At 36.8% G+C, this 17,760-nt stretch overlaps 1 protein-coding gene across 1 annotated transcript; it reads right to left on the bottom strand.

Moving 5' to 3' along the window:
• Positions 1-10,646: 10,646 nt before the first annotated feature.
• LOC122049362 lies at positions 10,647-11,117 on the bottom strand. The gene has a single exon (XM_042610755.1). It carries the CDS (start codon positions 11,040-11,042, stop codon positions 10,842-10,844), a length of 201 nt encoding a protein of 66 aa, XP_042466689.1. The 5' UTR covers positions 11,043-11,117; the 3' UTR covers positions 10,647-10,841.
• Between the last annotated feature and the right edge of the window lie 6,643 nt (positions 11,118-17,760).

Genomic DNA, 17,760 nt, shown 5'->3' with positions numbered 1-17,760 from the left:
CCTCCCACTGCCATCGCAACTGTCCAAATTCCCCAGTGCTCTTCAAGTGTGTTTGTAAGTTTTATTTTGTTAGTTGTCTTTATGTACAAATATGTAACTCTCTCAGTTTCTGGTTGCAATTCCTTGTAAAATTCTCCGCTAAATAAGATTTATGCTTGTTTTTATGATGATGAACTGAGTTTAATAAAAATAAGATATTCTGCCTATCTTTTCTTAGTTCTTTTCCTCAGTCCTTATCCTAGTAATCAATAGGTAAATGATAACTGTATCAGGAATAACCAAAATCATATAAGACCTGTGCGGGCTAAGTAAGAAGGGTATTCTTAACTCAAAATCTTACGGATAAGCCAGAGCACTGATTAACTGGTGAGATCCTAAACAGGTGAGGCTCCTTGAAAAACAAACAAGAACAGAAAGCAGAGTAAGCATAAAAAAAAAGGTAGAGTAAAAATAGTACTGCATCATTACATTTACTGCATCGTTACATTAGTATTGTCATTTACTATAATTCTGTAATTCACTACTACTATACTTTTTACGTTACTGTTCACTATTACTATTTACTATTCACTGTTTATTATTTACTTCCAACACAACTTCTAAGAAGAAACATAAAAATAGTGCTGCATCATTACATTACTGTTGTCATTTACTATAATTCCGCAATTCACTACTACTATACTTTTTATGTTACTGTTCACTATTACTATTTACTGTTTACTATTTACTATCTACTATTTACTATTTACTATTCACTGTTTACTATTATTTCCAACACAATTTCTAAGAAGAAGCAGAGTAAAAATAGTACTGCATCATTACATTTATTGCATCGTTACATTGCTGTTGTCATTTACTATAATTCCGTAATTCACTACTACTATACTTTTTACGTTTCTGTTCACTATTACTATTTACTGTTTATTGTTTACTATTCACTATTTACTTCCAACACAACTTCTAAGAAGAAGCCTAAAAATAGTGTTACTATTCACTATTTACTATTTACTTCCAACACAACTTCTAAAAAAAAGCATAAAAATAATGATACCAAATAGTATTTACTATTCACTATTTACTATTTACTTCCAACACAACTTCTAAGAAGAAGCATAAAAATAGTGGTATTAGAGATTTAAGACCCTCCAGGACCTTTTATGAACAAAATACAATTTAAAAACACTCATTACGAAGAAGCTATTGATTTCTCTCAACAATTTGCTAAAAGTAAAGACACTGGTTACAGTAACGCTGCACTAGTAAATCAAGGAGATCAAATATTAGTACAACAAAATAACACAATATTGGCACTACTTACTTCCTTACATTATATATATACACAAGTGAAGAGAGAAACATCTCGAAAGATGTCATCCATTTTCCTTTGGAATATTTGAGGGGCTACCTTAAGGCCAAAAGACATAACAAGCCACTCAAAATGTCCTTCAGGGCAAGAAAAGGTTTTCCATTCAATGGACTTAAGATGCATTTTGACTTGCCAAAATTCTGACTTCATGTCAAATTTAGAGTATCATTTTGAGTTTTAGATTTTATTTAAGAGTTGGTCTTTGTCAGGGATTTCATAGTCATCTTTTTAATAATTATAATTAAGTCTCTTGTAGTTAAATATCATTCTAGATTGGCCATGTTTTTGTTCTGATCCTTTATTGACTATGAAGGATGGACTTCGGTGCCTAGATGTGGACCTTTGAATGACTCCTAAAGTTCAGAGTTGATTAATGTGCATTTTACATTCTTCAGTTTCCCAATTTATATATTTTAAGTTTTGAGTCTTAATTGTAAGCCCGGATTAATTATTGATAGTTTACAGTAGACTTTGTCTTGGTCCCAATATTTAGTAGGATTGTCTCCAATAATTTTTATTTTTTCTAGTCTAGAAATGAGGGAGTCTAAATCGGATTTATGGGTGTTTATTATTTGAAGTAACTGTTGTGAGAGTATGAGATCATGTGGGATCCAGGTGTCCTCAGTTATAGGGCTTGACCAGCCAAGTGAGACTAGTTTTCCTGTTCTTGTTGGTCAAAAGAATCTATGGCACATGTTTGGTTATTAGGTTGTAATTGCTTACTGGGTCGTTTATATGCATTTTTAGGAGAACATTGACAAAATGATGTGTTGTCAGAAGGTAGAGTCATAAAGGACTTTTTTGAATATTTTAAATTTATTTTTAATTATGCATGTTATTTTATAAGATCTAATTTATTCCTTCTTAATATCTCTCAATCCTAGCCTTCTCTTGTTACGTTTCTCTTTCATTGGTCACGATTTCTCCATTGATCAATAAGAACTTGAATTAAAAAAATTTTAGCTTATTCATATAATGGAAAATAAAAATGCTAGTGTTTTTTTAGTTGCTTCTCTTCCTCTTTTTCCAACTTTCCTCTCTGTGCTACTCTTGCCCATTGAGATTAAGAAAGAGAAATCACACCTAACACTATCACGTTGCAATATTTTATTATTGAGTTTCTATGCTACTCTCTGTGCATTCGTCCGTATTGTGTTGGATCAAAATGGATGATTTTATTATTTTTTAGCAATAACGAGTTAGATATCTCTATCATTTTGCTTCCTTTATAGACATTAAGTTTAGCTTTTATTTAGATGTATTTACAATCATAAATTGTTTGATTTCTCCTTTGTCTTCATTCTATCATTTATAATTATTTTAGTTTAGGTGATGAAAAATATGGTTTATTTTTTCTTTTGCTCTATGCCTAAAAAGGCTCTAATTTAGTTCTTGATAAATGATAATGGCTAGTTTGCTCTCGTTCTGATATTTTTTTTTTCTAAGAATTGTATTGAGTTTTGTTATTTTGTACATGTGTTTTTTATTTATTTTTTTGTTATGCTTCGCGGATGATGATGAGTTGGGCAGGGGGCATGATAATGGCTGGTATATTTTTTCTATATTTTGTGCTCCCGGGCAAGGTTGAGTTGGCTAGTGCGGAGCAGAGTTGCTACCATAGGGCAAGGGTTTAAATCTCAGAAAAGTCGAGGAAAAAAAACCCTCCTCCGTACTAGACAACTACAGCTTCCTGATTTACCTTCTCACAGATGATTGTGGAGCTGACCATGTGGGGCCGCTGGGTGGCAGATTCCACCTTTTTTGCTCTATATTTCCTTAATTTTGTTCTTTTTCGTAAGATTTATTCTCTCCATCTTTCATTTTAGTAATTATTCATACTTCTATCTTTCTTTACTTTTAAACAATTCAATACACTTATTTTCAGCTAAGTAAATTGTACACTTATTATCTCAAAATGAAATTATTCATACTTTTATCTTTCTTTATTTTTAAACAATTCAATACACTTATTTTCATCTAGTGAATTGTACATTTATTATCTCTTTAAGGTGTATTATTATATCTAATAATAATACACTTTTAATACCTTAGAATTTATACTTTTCTAAATTAGGTTATCAAAACTTGAATATGACAATTTAATTAATAAATTTGCATCTCAAATAGTAAGAAAATTAAACTTTATGTAAAAATTTATTTATAAAAAATAATATTTAAATTTGTTAAAAAAAAATTAAACCACCATTTTCGGTCCCAAGTCTGAAAGTTTGTTGGTCCCAAGTCCAAATGAAAAAGGGTGAGAGAATTTTTTTTTCCCCTGCCTAGAGCCTCAAATAGGCTTGAGCCGACCCTAATGCCCTTGTGTCGCAACTCAGAGAAGACAGCCAGGTGAAGCGAAGCAATAGTTGGCAGTCTGTCTGCAACTCAATAGCATGGCTTGTTTAGTTATAGAGTTACTGGGTAGGGCATGTTCCATGATTAAAGGTTAGTGAATATTGATCTATAATTAACAATTCAGTGTGTAACTATATGTATTATATATGTATCATGGAGTTAGTGGGCAACTGTATGTATTTGTATGCATTATTGAGTTACTAGAATAATATATTTGATACGGTATGTTGTGAGTGGACCTAGAGATAATATAGTAAGCCAAGGTCAAGATAAGGTGGTGGTCAAAGTCAATGTGAGGTGACAGTCAAGGTCAAAGAAACGGATCATTCTCACCAAAGCTCAACCCTTCACTCCCAGCACTAAAACCTTCGATATAAGAATGGTCGATCCAAGAATCTAACGGACTTGAAGGATCTAGTGCTCTACTTGTAAATAGTCGATCAGCATAAAGGTCGTGCGGGCTTGCAAAACTATGGTACTCAATATACAGTTGGTTAGACTTACAATATAACTCAGTATGTAATCAGTCGACCCAATAGCTGGTGGTGTTGGTTGCTACTCGGAAAACATAACGGTTCCACTGTACAAAAATTTTGTACAAAGGTCTGAAGCTTTTCCTACCTACCATGTGTTCTTTTAAATTAAACTTGGATCGCCTGCGGAACTTAACACGTTTGATCCAAAGTTTAATCTATTTGTTCTTTTAGGTTTTGATTTGGATCTCCTGCGGAACTTAACACGTTTGATCCAAATCACCTAGGTTATTAATTTCATTAAATATTAGTTTCCAAAATTGGCTCCCAGTACTGACGTGGCGAGGCACATGGCCTTCTTGGATATGGGAACAACCACCACCGACTAGACAAAGCCTTTTAAGGAAAGTTAATATTTAATTTCCTTAAATAACTTTAGGTCAACCGAAAAGAACAATCAAATCACAAGGAAAAGAAAAAACAAAAAAAACACAACATCGAAAACAAATTTGAAATACTAGAATCGTATGCCTCTTGTATTTAGTATTATTTCCTAAAATAACTAGTATGATGCGGAAAGGAAAAATACTAGTTATACCTTTTAGAAAGACCTCTTGATCATCTACCGTATTCCTCTTCTAACCTCGGACGTTGTGTGGGCAACGATCTTCCGAGATGAGAAACCACCAAAGCACCTTCTTCTCCTTTCTTCAAGTTTCGGCCAAGCACAATGCTTCCAAAAGATGAAGATCTTTTTCCACCAACCAAGCTCCAAGGGATGTAAGCTTTCTCTCCTTCTTCTCCAAGCTAAAATCCGGCCACCACTTGATCTCCAAGGAGGAAGAGAGGTTCGGCCACAAGGATGGAGAGAAGAGAAAGGGAAGGGCTGGCCACACCAAGGAAGAAAAGAGGGAGAAAATAATAGAGTTGTTCACCCATGAAGGCACCTCTACCCCCTCTTTTATAATCCTTGGTCTTGGCAAATAAGGAAATTTAAATAAAAACTTCCTTAATTCTTTTGCCATGAAAAGGAAAATTTTTATTTAATTAAAAATAATTTTTCTCTTCTCAATTTACAATGGTCGGCCATATACAAATCTCCAAGCAAATAAAATTTTAAACACAAATTAAAACTTCCTTATTTGCTTCCAGAAATTTATAAAAAATTTCAATAATTTTTATCCCTTCATGATTGGTTAATAAAAAGGAAATTTTATAAATTAAAATCTTTCTTTTAAACATGTGGATAATTTCCAAAAAGGAAAGTTATCTCTAAAAATTAAAATCTCTTTTCAATCTACAAATAAGGAAAGATATCAAATCTTTTCTTAATCTTTTTGTAGAAACTAATTAAAGAGAATTTTTAATTTTTAAACTTTCTTTTAAATTATGAACATGATTAAAAAGGAAAGTTTTTACCAAAATTAAAATCAACCTTTTAATCTACAAATAAGGAAAGAGATTTAGCTCTTCTCTTAATCTTTTGTAGAATCTTATAAAAGGAAAGATTTAATTTTTTAAACTATCTTTTAAATCATGTTATACACATAAGAAAATTTTAAAAAAAAATAAAAATCCTTTTATTTTAATTTGGGCCGGCCACACCAAGCTTGAACCCAAGCTAGGGCCGGCCACCTTGAAGCACCCATGAACCAAACTTTGGCCGGCCCTAGCTTGGTCTCCAAGCTAGCTTGGCCGGCCCCTATGGGATGGGTAAGAAGGTGGGTATAGGTGGGTATAGTACTCTATAATTAAGAGGCTACGATAGGGACCGAGAGGAGGAATTGGTTTTGGTCTCCCGATAAAATTAAGCATCCCGTGTTCGCCCCGAACACACAACTTAATTTTATAAATAATAATTCATTCCACTAGAGAACTATTATTGAACTACCGCATCAATCCCAAATTACATTTTGGGTTCCTTCTTATTATGAGTGTGTTAGTCTCCCTGTGTTTAAGATGTCGAATGTCCACTAATTAAGTTACTGACAACTCACTTAATTAATATCTAGCTTCAAGAGTAGTACCACTCAATTTCATCGTCATGTCGGACTAAGTCCACCTGCAGGGTTTAACATGACAATCCTTATGAGCTCCTCTTGGGGACATTCTCAACCTAGATCACTAGGACACAGTTTCCTTCTATAATCAACAACACACACTATAAGTGATATCATTTCCCAACTTATCGAGCTTATTGATTTATCGAACTAAATCTCACCCATTGATAAATTAAAGAAATAAATATCAAATATATGTGCTTGTTATTATATTAGGATTAAGAGCACACACTTCCATAATAACTGAGGTCTTTGTTCCTTTATAAAGTCAGTATAAAAGAAACGACCTCAAATGGTCCTACTCAATACACTCTAAGTGTACTAGTGTAATTATATAGTTAAGATAAACTAATACCTAATTACACTACGACCTTCCAATGGTTTGTTCCTTTCCATCTTGGTCGTGAGCTATTGTTTATAATTTATAAGGAACCGATAACATGATCTTCTGTGTGTGACACCACACACCATGTTATCTATAATATAAATTAATTGAACAATTACATTTATCATAAATGTAGACATTTGACCAATGTGATTCTTATTTCTATATAAATGTTTATACCAAAAGCTAGGCTTTTAGTATACATCCTAACAGGTGGGACTTCCAAGAGTATGACTGACTGGTCAATCATAATGTCGGTCGGGTCTATAGGGCTTACTGCCTTCGTATATATACAAGGTAAATGTGCAACACTTAAGATAAACTCGGTCAGTCTTAATGCACAGATCAAATGTACGGGACCCGACTCCCCACTTCTGCAATATAACTCTCAACTTATAGATCGTTAGTCCTACAATACAACCTTCAGTATAAAGCCGACTGGCCCCACAACTAATCAAACTTATGGGGCCGAACTCCTTTTTCTTCTAGTTGGTCTCCCATCATATGATCGGTTGGTCCTAGCAATGACCAAACCTACGAGACTAGGCTCCTCATTACTTATCAAATATTCAGCATTAGAGCCTATGGGTCTATATTCGACCGACACTATAGCTGGTCGAATTTATGGGATTTAACTCTTCATTCAAAGATATAGAGCTCATATCATATGAGGTCAGTCGAGTTTACCGGGCTCTATTCTCATTTCATATATATATGCTGGAGCCAAATGCATAGGGCAATTCTCATTACAATTTCGATCGGTCATAGATTCGATTGGGCTGCCTCGGTAGGCTGAAAACCTATCTGACTACCTCCTGGAGATAACATTGTCAAGGAATCATAATAAACTGACAAAATAATAGTTATTTATCAGAGAATATTTTGATATCCAACATATACATGCAACAAAACCTTCTTATGAAGGTGGCTATACAGTTTTATCATTACTGCGGAAGTTATAAAAGATTGTTTATATACATGTAACGGAAGATTCTTTGGAGGAAGACTGTATATCTTCCATTTATTGATATCTTCTGACACCAAATATTTCTTATTGTCTCATTATTGGGGAGGTTATGAAAGGTGATATAAAAAGTGGAGGTTCTCTCTGTTGACAAGGTATATTTTCTTATGTAATATTTTTGGGCATACACATCTACTGTTCTTCTCCATTTATCGGAGTTTGACAGTGTTATATCTATTATAGTAAAAAGTGATTCCGCTTGATTCTATAGAAAGACTTTTAGAGGATCATCTACCAGTTAGGTCACAGACGTATCAATTATTATAGAGGAGTCCTAGAGGTGAAATCACTACCACATGAGAACTGGGAGAATAACAAAAATTGAAGACAAGAGTTAGAATGACATCATGATGTCCCAATGAATAGTCAAGAGTTTAAAGATTAGAAAAACTTGTCTCATCTTATGTTTCTCCCTTCCTTGTATGCTACCTTCGGTGGACTTTTACTTTCCTATGTATTAATGACCATTTATCACTTGTATTGGCTTTATGTCTTTCCAATACCAACGGCGAAGCCAAGTAGTAGTTTACTTGGGTTGTGACCCGGGGGGGGCTTGTAGCAGATTATGTTAATTTTACATGTTTATCATATTGATTTTGAATTTTCCAATTAAAACAAAGTGCTTTTAGCCCGAGGATAACTTGGGAGGTTATTTGTATCCCAGACGGGTTACAAATTTTGGCTCCGCCCTTGCCCAATGCGTTAATGATTATTTTACTGATGGCTAACGTTAAAAGAATACTAACTATGAAATATAAATGAGGAAGGTCCGTCCCATAGAGCATCGGATCACTAAGGTAGAGAAGGATTTGAGCTCATATTATCAATACGATGAAGTCATCCTCAATTTGGGAGGATCAGAGCATATGACCTTGGCATAGCCGCTTGGAACAACCATGACATAGCCGGTCGAGAGAAAACTAGGAGCATTCGATTAGGAACACTCGATTGGAAGTTGTCTCCCGAATAGGAGTGTGCCTTATGACAGTCGAACGACCATCGAGAGGACCAGAGCATATGACCTTGGCATAGCCACTTGGTACAATCTTGGCATAGTCAATTGGGACAATCTTGGCATAATCGGTCGGGTCAAGTTATCTTCATGTTGACTCTTGTCCTCCACATAAGCATATATCTTTACTTTTGAGGAGACACGGGAGGATTCACCATTCCAATACATCAACACTCATCCCAAGAGTTACCACAGTTCATCCGTGAAGGGAGATAAATCATCGGGTCAGTTTATAACTAATCGTCAAATAATTAGGGTTAGGAGGAGTTTTTTCCTAACAACATGTGATTACCGGGAATTGATCCCTGTCTGCAAGATATTGTTATATCTGGAGCGTTAATTTAAAGGAGGGATTAATGAATTATGAAACTATAGGTTAGTGATTGTTATATGATTAAGAGTCAACATATGTTAACTTAATTATAAAGTTAGTGTCTACTATATGTATTGGGAGTATTATATCATTTAAATGGTGTCATAAATTAATATGGATTACTGTATGTACTAGGAGTATTATAACATCTATATGGTGTCATAAATTAATATGGATGAGTATTATAACAGCCATACATTAATAGTGTTTAATTTTTTTTGAACGTTTTTGATGAGTGGATTTTATATAAAAAAATTAAAAATTAAGAAAATATATTTTGGACAGAATAAAACTGAATAAATGAATACTGAGACCATAAATAATAAAAGAGAAGTGCTAGTATAATGGTACGTGGTATTTGAAAATGTGATATATATATTAACGTTCAGATGCCCTTATGAAATTAATTAATTATTAGTCTATTCATATTGATGTTAATATGTGGGCGTTATAATACCCAAATGATATTACAAAAAGGTAGATCCGTTATCTTAGCGGTCCTCCTAGTGCCGACCCCACGGATATGGAGGGAGGTTCATGCAGGTACACAGGCCATAAGCGCATAGCGGGGTAAACCCCAGGTAATCAGTTCCTGAGAATCGACCCCTGGCCATTACGCCAGAGATATCATACGCCCACCGTCTGTACTACACCCTGAGGACACCCAAATGATATTACAATCAATATGGATGAGTGTTATAATACTAATACATTAATAATGTTCAATTCTTTAACATCTTTAATAAGTAGATTTTATCAAAAAAAAAATAATAATAAATAAATAAATAAATAAACTTTAAAAATAAAGAATAAGATGAATGAGTAGTAAGTGAAAATATAAATAATAATTATTAATGTTAAAATGAATATGAATGTATATTAATAAAAGGGAAATGTTAATATAATTAATATGTGATATATTTTTTTTTAAAAAGATGACATATATTAATATTCAAATTAATAACGATGTCGTCACAAATATAATGGATTAACGTATATATAATGGAGTTAGTGTGTTTATGTATATATTAATCTATGAATAAGTTGTTTATTTATTAATAAAATATGAGAAATTTTTTTTATCACGGCTAATGTTTCCCCATGCAAGCGTTTCAACCTGAGATTCAAGAAAGGAACACAATGTGATGTTTTCATTGCTAATTAACATTTTTTAAAAATATTAGTTTCAATCTGGAGTTGGGCAATCTTGGATTAATTTTTTTACCATATCACCTTATTCACCATAAAGATTATTTTACATTTTTGTTGCATCTCATTTTAATCGTCCTGCCATCAGTCTGCGGTCAAAACAAAACAAAAACAAACGGCTATTTCGTATTATTAAATTATTTTTTCAAACAATTAAAAAAAAGAGAGGAATTTTTCAACTTGGATAAGGATCTATATAAATTATATGCCATGGAATCATGAATTTGGGTGAGAAATGCCTAATTGAACAAGGGTTGAATCGTAATTATCCTCATGACTATATGCGGGGCCTGACGAATTTCACTTTTACAGAATGGATTTGGGCAAGAAATAATTCATCAAACAATGATAATTTTTTTTTTCTTTTCCATTGAATTTGCCAGAATAAATTTCCATACCGGGAACAAATTCCATCTTCAACCCATCTATCCAATTCCGCAGATCAAACCGAACATCAAATCGAGGAAAGAAATCTAGAAACCCTAGAATTTACCAATCCGAGACTTCCCTTCCGAAGTCCAATGTAAGCATGCGAAGTGATCCAGAGAATGAGGGGAAACAAGGAAAGAGTAAAAGCGTGCCTCTCAGAAAGCAGGCGGTGCAGCGCCGGCGAGGAAGGGCCGGCGGTTGAGGGATCCGGGCGTAGGCGGCTCCTCGAGGTGTAGAGCGTCCCTGATCTTGTGGAAGCCGTGAGAGAAGATGCCGAATCCGAAGACGAAGCCGACGACGATGATCGCCAGCAGGAGGAGGAGGCAGAGACAGCAGCACCTGCTCGGGCAGCACATGGCGCGGTGTCGTTGGATGGAGTTGAGGAGGATGAGAAAGGGGCAAGCTTTTTGGATCTCTGAGGCGCCGGAACAATAACAACTAAATAGAGCGATGAAAAGAGTTTATATTAACAAAATTCTAACTGATCTAATACATAATTTTTTATTTTAATAATTTTTTATTATTTTTATATAATTCCGATTAATCTTATAGGTGGACCGTGGACGGTGTTCCCTTAATTTATCTACCGGATAAATTCAATGCATAGCTCGTGTATATTTAGAGATGGGCTTTTAAATATTTATTTTTATTCGAATGTTAATCCTCTTATTTATTTTTATAAATATTTTACTATTTTAATAAGTTTATGAAGGTTCATATTGTTGTTTTTTTGTTTATATTTTATAATTTAATTATGCTAACAATATTTAACAATGTTTAATCGTAGAAATTTACTTTTATTAACTTTAAGACGTCATTGAATAAAAATTCTTTTATTAAAAAATGATCCATCTCCGTGTGCATAAAAACAGCAAAAAATACTAAAGAAATTTCTGGAATAAGAAAATAGAAAATATTGGGTTTTTTTTTATGTGTGCGCGCTAAATTAAATGCACCAACGGACCGGAAAAAAACTAAAGCCTGTTGATATATTAATGCACCTAATTAAATTAATTAAAGCTATTAATTAGATAGATTACCGTAGAGTAACTGCCGCAGAATTATAAGTTAATTTTTTAAAAGAGATAAAATATTAAAGATAGTTAATAATTGTTTACAACAATTTCAAAAGATAGAAAATTTAAGGAGACATACGGATGAACCATGAGACCTCCGGAGTATGATTGAGTTGATTATTGCAAGATAGAAATTATTATAACGGATAGGAGGTTGAGTCTTGACAAATTCTAAAAAAATGTCCTTTCAACTATAATTTTTGAATTTATCTGAACATAAATAATCGTATGACTGACTACGTGAGACCGTTGGAACGTAAGATTTCACCTTTTTAATAGAACAACGGGTGGACCATGAGACATAACAGAGATTTATGCTACAGATTGTGATATTGATTAGAGACCAGCAAAGTCAACCATCATCTACCCACCATTAAACCATTCTAGCAAATCACCACCTAATAAACTACATGATTGAGGAAGAGCTCGATGCCTTGCGATTCTTGTCTTGCCTAGCCGATCCTAACTTCAGGCTTCTAATGTTATTATCTCACCTAAATTCAATATTTAGGTTTGATTAAGATTAAACTGAAATGATGTCGAAAAATTCTAAATTGCTATACGAAGATGTGATGGGGATCCACCTAACTTGTCGCCCTGATAAATGTCACCACAGCGCTGCCTGCACCGATCGCGATTCCTTGGAAGGGAAGGGAAGCCAATCCCCATCAACTTTGATTAAACTCGCAGTTCGTTGAGACATCGCCATAATTACAGCAGACCATTTGATCTCCACAAGCATTAAACCTTAAGCAAGCATCAACGATATAGCGTCAGCAACGTCCTCTTCCTATAAATTCTGAGCAACAGGGGAGATGGAGAGATAGAGCTAGCCATGGAGATCATGGAAAAGATTGGAACGATCCAAGGCCTCGGGGGAGAAGCCATGTACTGCGTCATCGTCGCGTGGCTCTCAATCGTCTCCTGGATCATATTCTCCTGCGTCGTCGACGACGACGACGACGATGACTCCAGACGCCGGCCCCGGAAGCGCCGGCAGTGACTGCGGCGAGGCCTGCGAATTGTGCGGAGCACGTAACTAAAAGCTCGCCCCTGTTTTAAATGCTTTATATATAGCGAATACTGCAATTTGCTAATTTTAATCTGTAATCATGGCGAGAACGATAGGAGCTCTTCTTCTGGAAAAAAAAAAATACAATTGCGAACTGGTCAGATGATTGTTAAAAGCTATACTGTAAAAATAGAATGTTCTTTTATTAGCTCTCGCGAACGATCATGGCTTCCTCTGTTCCCCGACTTGTGCGGCCCCAGAAGCCCCCTCCTCTTCTATTCCCATTCCTCCATTTCTCTCGTGGCCTCCCCATCTATCTCTTCCTTTCTCCCTCCGTCTGGCGATAGGAATTGAAGAGATGGATTTCATTCGGAAGGTTTCCCTCCCCGCTGTTCTTCTCGTCGTCGTAGCGCGAATATCAGTGGCCGCTTCTGCCTTCATCTCAGATAATGCTCTCGAATCGCGTGGCTCAGCGGGGAGAAGTTTGCTTCAGGCTCAATCGAGTAATAAATTGTTCAACATAATTAATGTCCCTCTTCTCTTCTGATCATCGATGAGCTTGTTTCCGATACATTAATTTTCTGCGCGCGTTTATTATTTAGGTTGCCCTATCGACTTCGAAAACCTGAACTACACGGTGATCACCAGCCAGTGCAAGGGGCCAAAGTACCCTGCCAAGCTCTGCTGCGCTGCTTTCAAGGAATTCGCGTGCCCTTACGCTGATCGGTTGAACGACGGCACGAATGACTGCGCCACGACCATGTTCAGTTATATTAACCTCTACGGGAAGTACCCTCCAGGCCTTTTTGCCAGTGAGTGTCGCGAAGGAGATGAAGGTCTCGCTTGCGATGCTCTTCCACCGGCTTCGGACAATGCGGATGTTCAAAGCTTATTCTCCCTTGTACTGCAGCTCGTGCTCTTTCTTGGAAGTGTAGAGTTTCTTTGTTTATGAAACTTGGGATTCATATAACATTTCTCTAATAATATATGACCTTTTGTTTGGATGAATTAATATACGTAGTAGTGAGTAATAGATTCAAAATCGAACATAAAACAAATCGAAATAGATTAAAACAAATGAAATTAATTATATGATTCTACCGATTATAATTCAAAATTCTTACTATCCAATTAATTCTGGAGACAGATCAGTCTCCAGTCTCAAGGTAAATCACTTAAATGTGTCTTAAAGATTTATTTTTTGTTTGTACAAAATTATTAAATTGACTTGTTTTTCTTTAAGGTTTCTTTTATAATTTTATTGCTCTTTAAACTTTTGTTATGTTCCTTAGTGCTGAAATTACCCTTTTTTCTATAGAAATCCATCCATTCCAAACATGTAGACCTGAATAGCTAGTTTGAATACGTTAAAAGGAAGATGAGCTCCTGCAATATGGACGGAGTGTTTGGAAACCCACAGGGAAATTGTGAAGCATGTGACATGTCATCTCTGCCATCGCGTGATCTTCCTGTTCATATCGTTGAACTAATCCTGAATCAGTTAAGCTGGTCTAAACCTCTCAGTCTTCGTAGTGTAGGCCGGATATGGAAGGCTGCAGTACAGAATTACAATCCTATGAGAACACAGAGCCCATGCCACCTCAGGTCAGGAAGTGTTCACTTATTTAGAATGGATGAAAAGAGTTGATCTGTGATTCATCTGGGGATGGTGAATAGACTGCATTGGACAATCTGTCTCATGCATTCCTTGTTCAGTTTTCTGCACGATCAGAGGGGAAACTCTATTTTGCAGAAGAGCTTTCCTCTTTGTCCTAGACTCAATACTTGGTGCCAACTCTATTTCTGCACTATCATTGGTTAACTCATGGAGCTTCATGGATGAAGGGGAATTAAGTATGCACTTGATTAAGCGCGGTACTGTGATTTTGGTACTTCTTGCATCAAGTGAAGGCAATAATGGGCCTATTAATGATTTCTCAGTATTTCAGCTTCAGCAAGACACATCGATGGTGAACATGAAAAACCGGATCTACCAGATGCTTCTTCCGCGAGTATCATTCGTGGAGGTGGAGAGCTTGAGGAACCACGCAATCTTTTTGGGAAATATACAGTCGATATGTTTACTGGTTGAGAATACGGGATGCAAAGAGAACTGCATATACTTCAATCAACCTGGCGATGAAATTGCATGGCCTGTGTTTGATTTGGGGAGCAAAAGCATCACTGATGGTCCTGTTCTTAGCTCAAAGGCTGTTTTTAGGTCTCTTTTCTGGTAGAGCCATGTTGGGCTTCACGATTCCTTATAGATTGCAAGAGTAAAAAGAGATTGATAGCCTATCTGCATCCGTCTCAGTATATTTCAAAGGCAAATTTCACATCAGGAACACAAGGAAATTCTCTTTTCAGGTTTGAATTATATTCTTTTCAGTTTTAAATTAGGAGGATTCTGGATGTAAATCGTCGAAATGCTTCGAGTGGTTGTGATACAAGATATTGATGCTTTCCTTTGCTCTTAGCTTCTCTTTCTAACAACAGTATGGTGCATAAATATTTCAGCATTGTGTAACAGATTTGTCAAACCTAACAGTTTGGTTGCCAGTGGCCTCGGATCATTTTTAGTGTATTTTGCTGATAATTGATTATACGGGAATGGCTCAATCGTCATATCATATTTTAATAATTACCAGAGACATAATAATTTATTTGTGTTGGTGCGGTTAGCACTAACGATTTAACCCACGTTTTGATGAATGACAAATAGATTAAGTTAGTTTTGTTGTTGTCTGACACTTTGATCGAGTGTGCAGGAAAAGTCCAGCTAGGTCGACGGGCTGACCGGATAGCTGGCGAGAAGTCCAAGCGGGTCGACGGACTGACCGGACGCTTGGCGAGAAGTCCAGCTAGGTCGACAGGCTGACCGGATAGCTGGCGAGAAGTCCAAGCGGGTCGACGGGCTGACCGGACGCTTGGCGAGAAGTCCAGATGGGTCGACGGGCTGACCGGACGTCTGGCAGGTAAGAAAGGTAAGTCACTGGAAGGGAGTGACTGTGAGGACGCGTTCCCGAGAAGGGGACATTAGGCGTCGATCCGGCTTAGATCCATTTCGGATGTCTAAGTCGAGATCGTGACTAGATTCCGGTCTCGGAGAGACGGAATCTAAGTCATACTCTTTTTATTTATCTGTTGAACTTTAACTGTGCGGACAATCTGTTTTACAGGATATACATTTGCCTCGGACTAACTTTGTTTTGCAGGAAAAGGGAGTTTTCTGGAACAAGGTAGTCCGGGCGCCCAGAGGTCCGGGCGCCCGGAGGTCCGGGCGCCCGGAAGGCGAATTCTATCCAGCCAATTCGTCGCCACGTGGAGCATCTCGGGTGGAGCAGCTACGTCACATTCCAGGCGCCCGGAAGGGATCCAGGCGCCCGGAACAGCATATAAAAGAAGCCCCAGACAGGAGCTTCAGAACAATCAATCAAGCTGAGAACTCTTCTACTGCTGGTCTTGCTGCTCGACGCTCAGTGCGACGCCAACAAAGCTCCGACACTACGCTTCATCTTTTCCCTTTTGTCGGTATTTGTTTTTCAGTTTCATTAGCATTCCCTGTACGGCTCTTGTGTAATTACTATTCCGAATTGCTAGTGATTGCTCAACGAAAGTGGTCAAGGACCACGGGCCTTCGAGTAGGAGTCGTCACAGGCTCCGAACGAAGTAAAAAACAACTGTGTCTATTTTACTTTTCCGCTGCGCTTATACTCTTGTTTTTCGAATCGATATTCACCCCCCCTCTATCGAATCTAACGGTCCTACAGTAGTATCTGAGGGGAGTAGGTGACCACCATTCCCTAGGGGGTGAATTTTTTTTAATAATTAACTTTAAAACTGGTGTTTCGTTAACTTAATATTTCTCTAATCAATTTAAATTAGTGCAACACGAATCTAGATTCTTTTCTATTTTTCTCTTCCCGCACTACTAATCCAAGACCAAGTCTTGGGATTTTTTTTGGTTATTTACCTGTGCACAGAATGTCCCAACAAGAAGGATTCAGCACAGTGCGACCTCCACTCTTCAACGGGGACGACTTCCCTTACTGGAAGAAGCGCATGGAGGTCTACCTCAAAACAGACTTCGACCAGTGGATGAGCATTACGAAACCTTACAAAATTCCAGTGGACAACGCCGGGAATCTAGTGGATCCTGAAGACTGGACAGCAGATCTCAAGAAAAAAGCATCAACAGAAAATAAAGCGATCAACACTCTACAGTGCGGATTGACAAGAGAAGAACTGAACAGAGTCGGTCCACGCAAAAACGCTAAAGAGCTATGGGACAAGTTGATCGAACTGCACGAGGGAACGAGCGACGCTAAGGTAACAAAACGAGACCTGCTTCTAAATAGAATTTTTAATATAAAAATACAGGAAGGAGAAACAGCGAATCAACTACACGCGAGGATCAAAGACATCCTCAACGGGTTTCATGCGATAGGCCACCAAATGGAGAGCAGAGACTTAATAAGGTACGCTTTAAACGCCTTTCCACGTAATAGTTTGTGGGCATCAATAGTGGATGCCTACAAAATTTCTAAGAATCTTTCCAACTTAAAATTAGACGAGCTGTTTTGTGAATTAGAATTACACGAACAAACTAATGCTGGAGCCGAGAAAGGTATAGCTCTATTTGCAGGTTCCTCCAAAGAAAAGAAAAGCAAGCCTGAACTTGAAGAAGACTCCGATCAAGATTCTGAAGACGAAGAACACCTGGTGAACTTGGTAAGAAAAATGTTCACCAGGAGAAAGAGGAGCTTCAGCAAAAAGGATCTTCAAAAGATCAGCTCTCCCTCAGAACAAAAGAACATGACTTGCTACGGCTGCAACAAAAAGGGACATTACAAGAACGAATGTCCAAAACTAAAGTTCGAAAAACCAAAGCCAACCAAAAAGAAGGCACTCAAAGCAACGTGGGACGACTCCTCGGACGAATCGGAGGAAGAAGAGCAGAAACATCAAAGCCACCTCGCACTGATG

This window comes from Zingiber officinale, chromosome 2B (genome assembly GCF_018446385.1).
Source record: "Zingiber officinale cultivar Zhangliang chromosome 2B, Zo_v1.1, whole genome shotgun sequence".
In the NCBI taxonomy this organism is placed as follows: Eukaryota; Viridiplantae; Streptophyta; class Magnoliopsida; order Zingiberales; family Zingiberaceae; genus Zingiber; species Zingiber officinale.
Note: the sequence above shows the minus strand (reverse complement) of the source record. Positions and strands in the feature narration are given on the sequence as shown.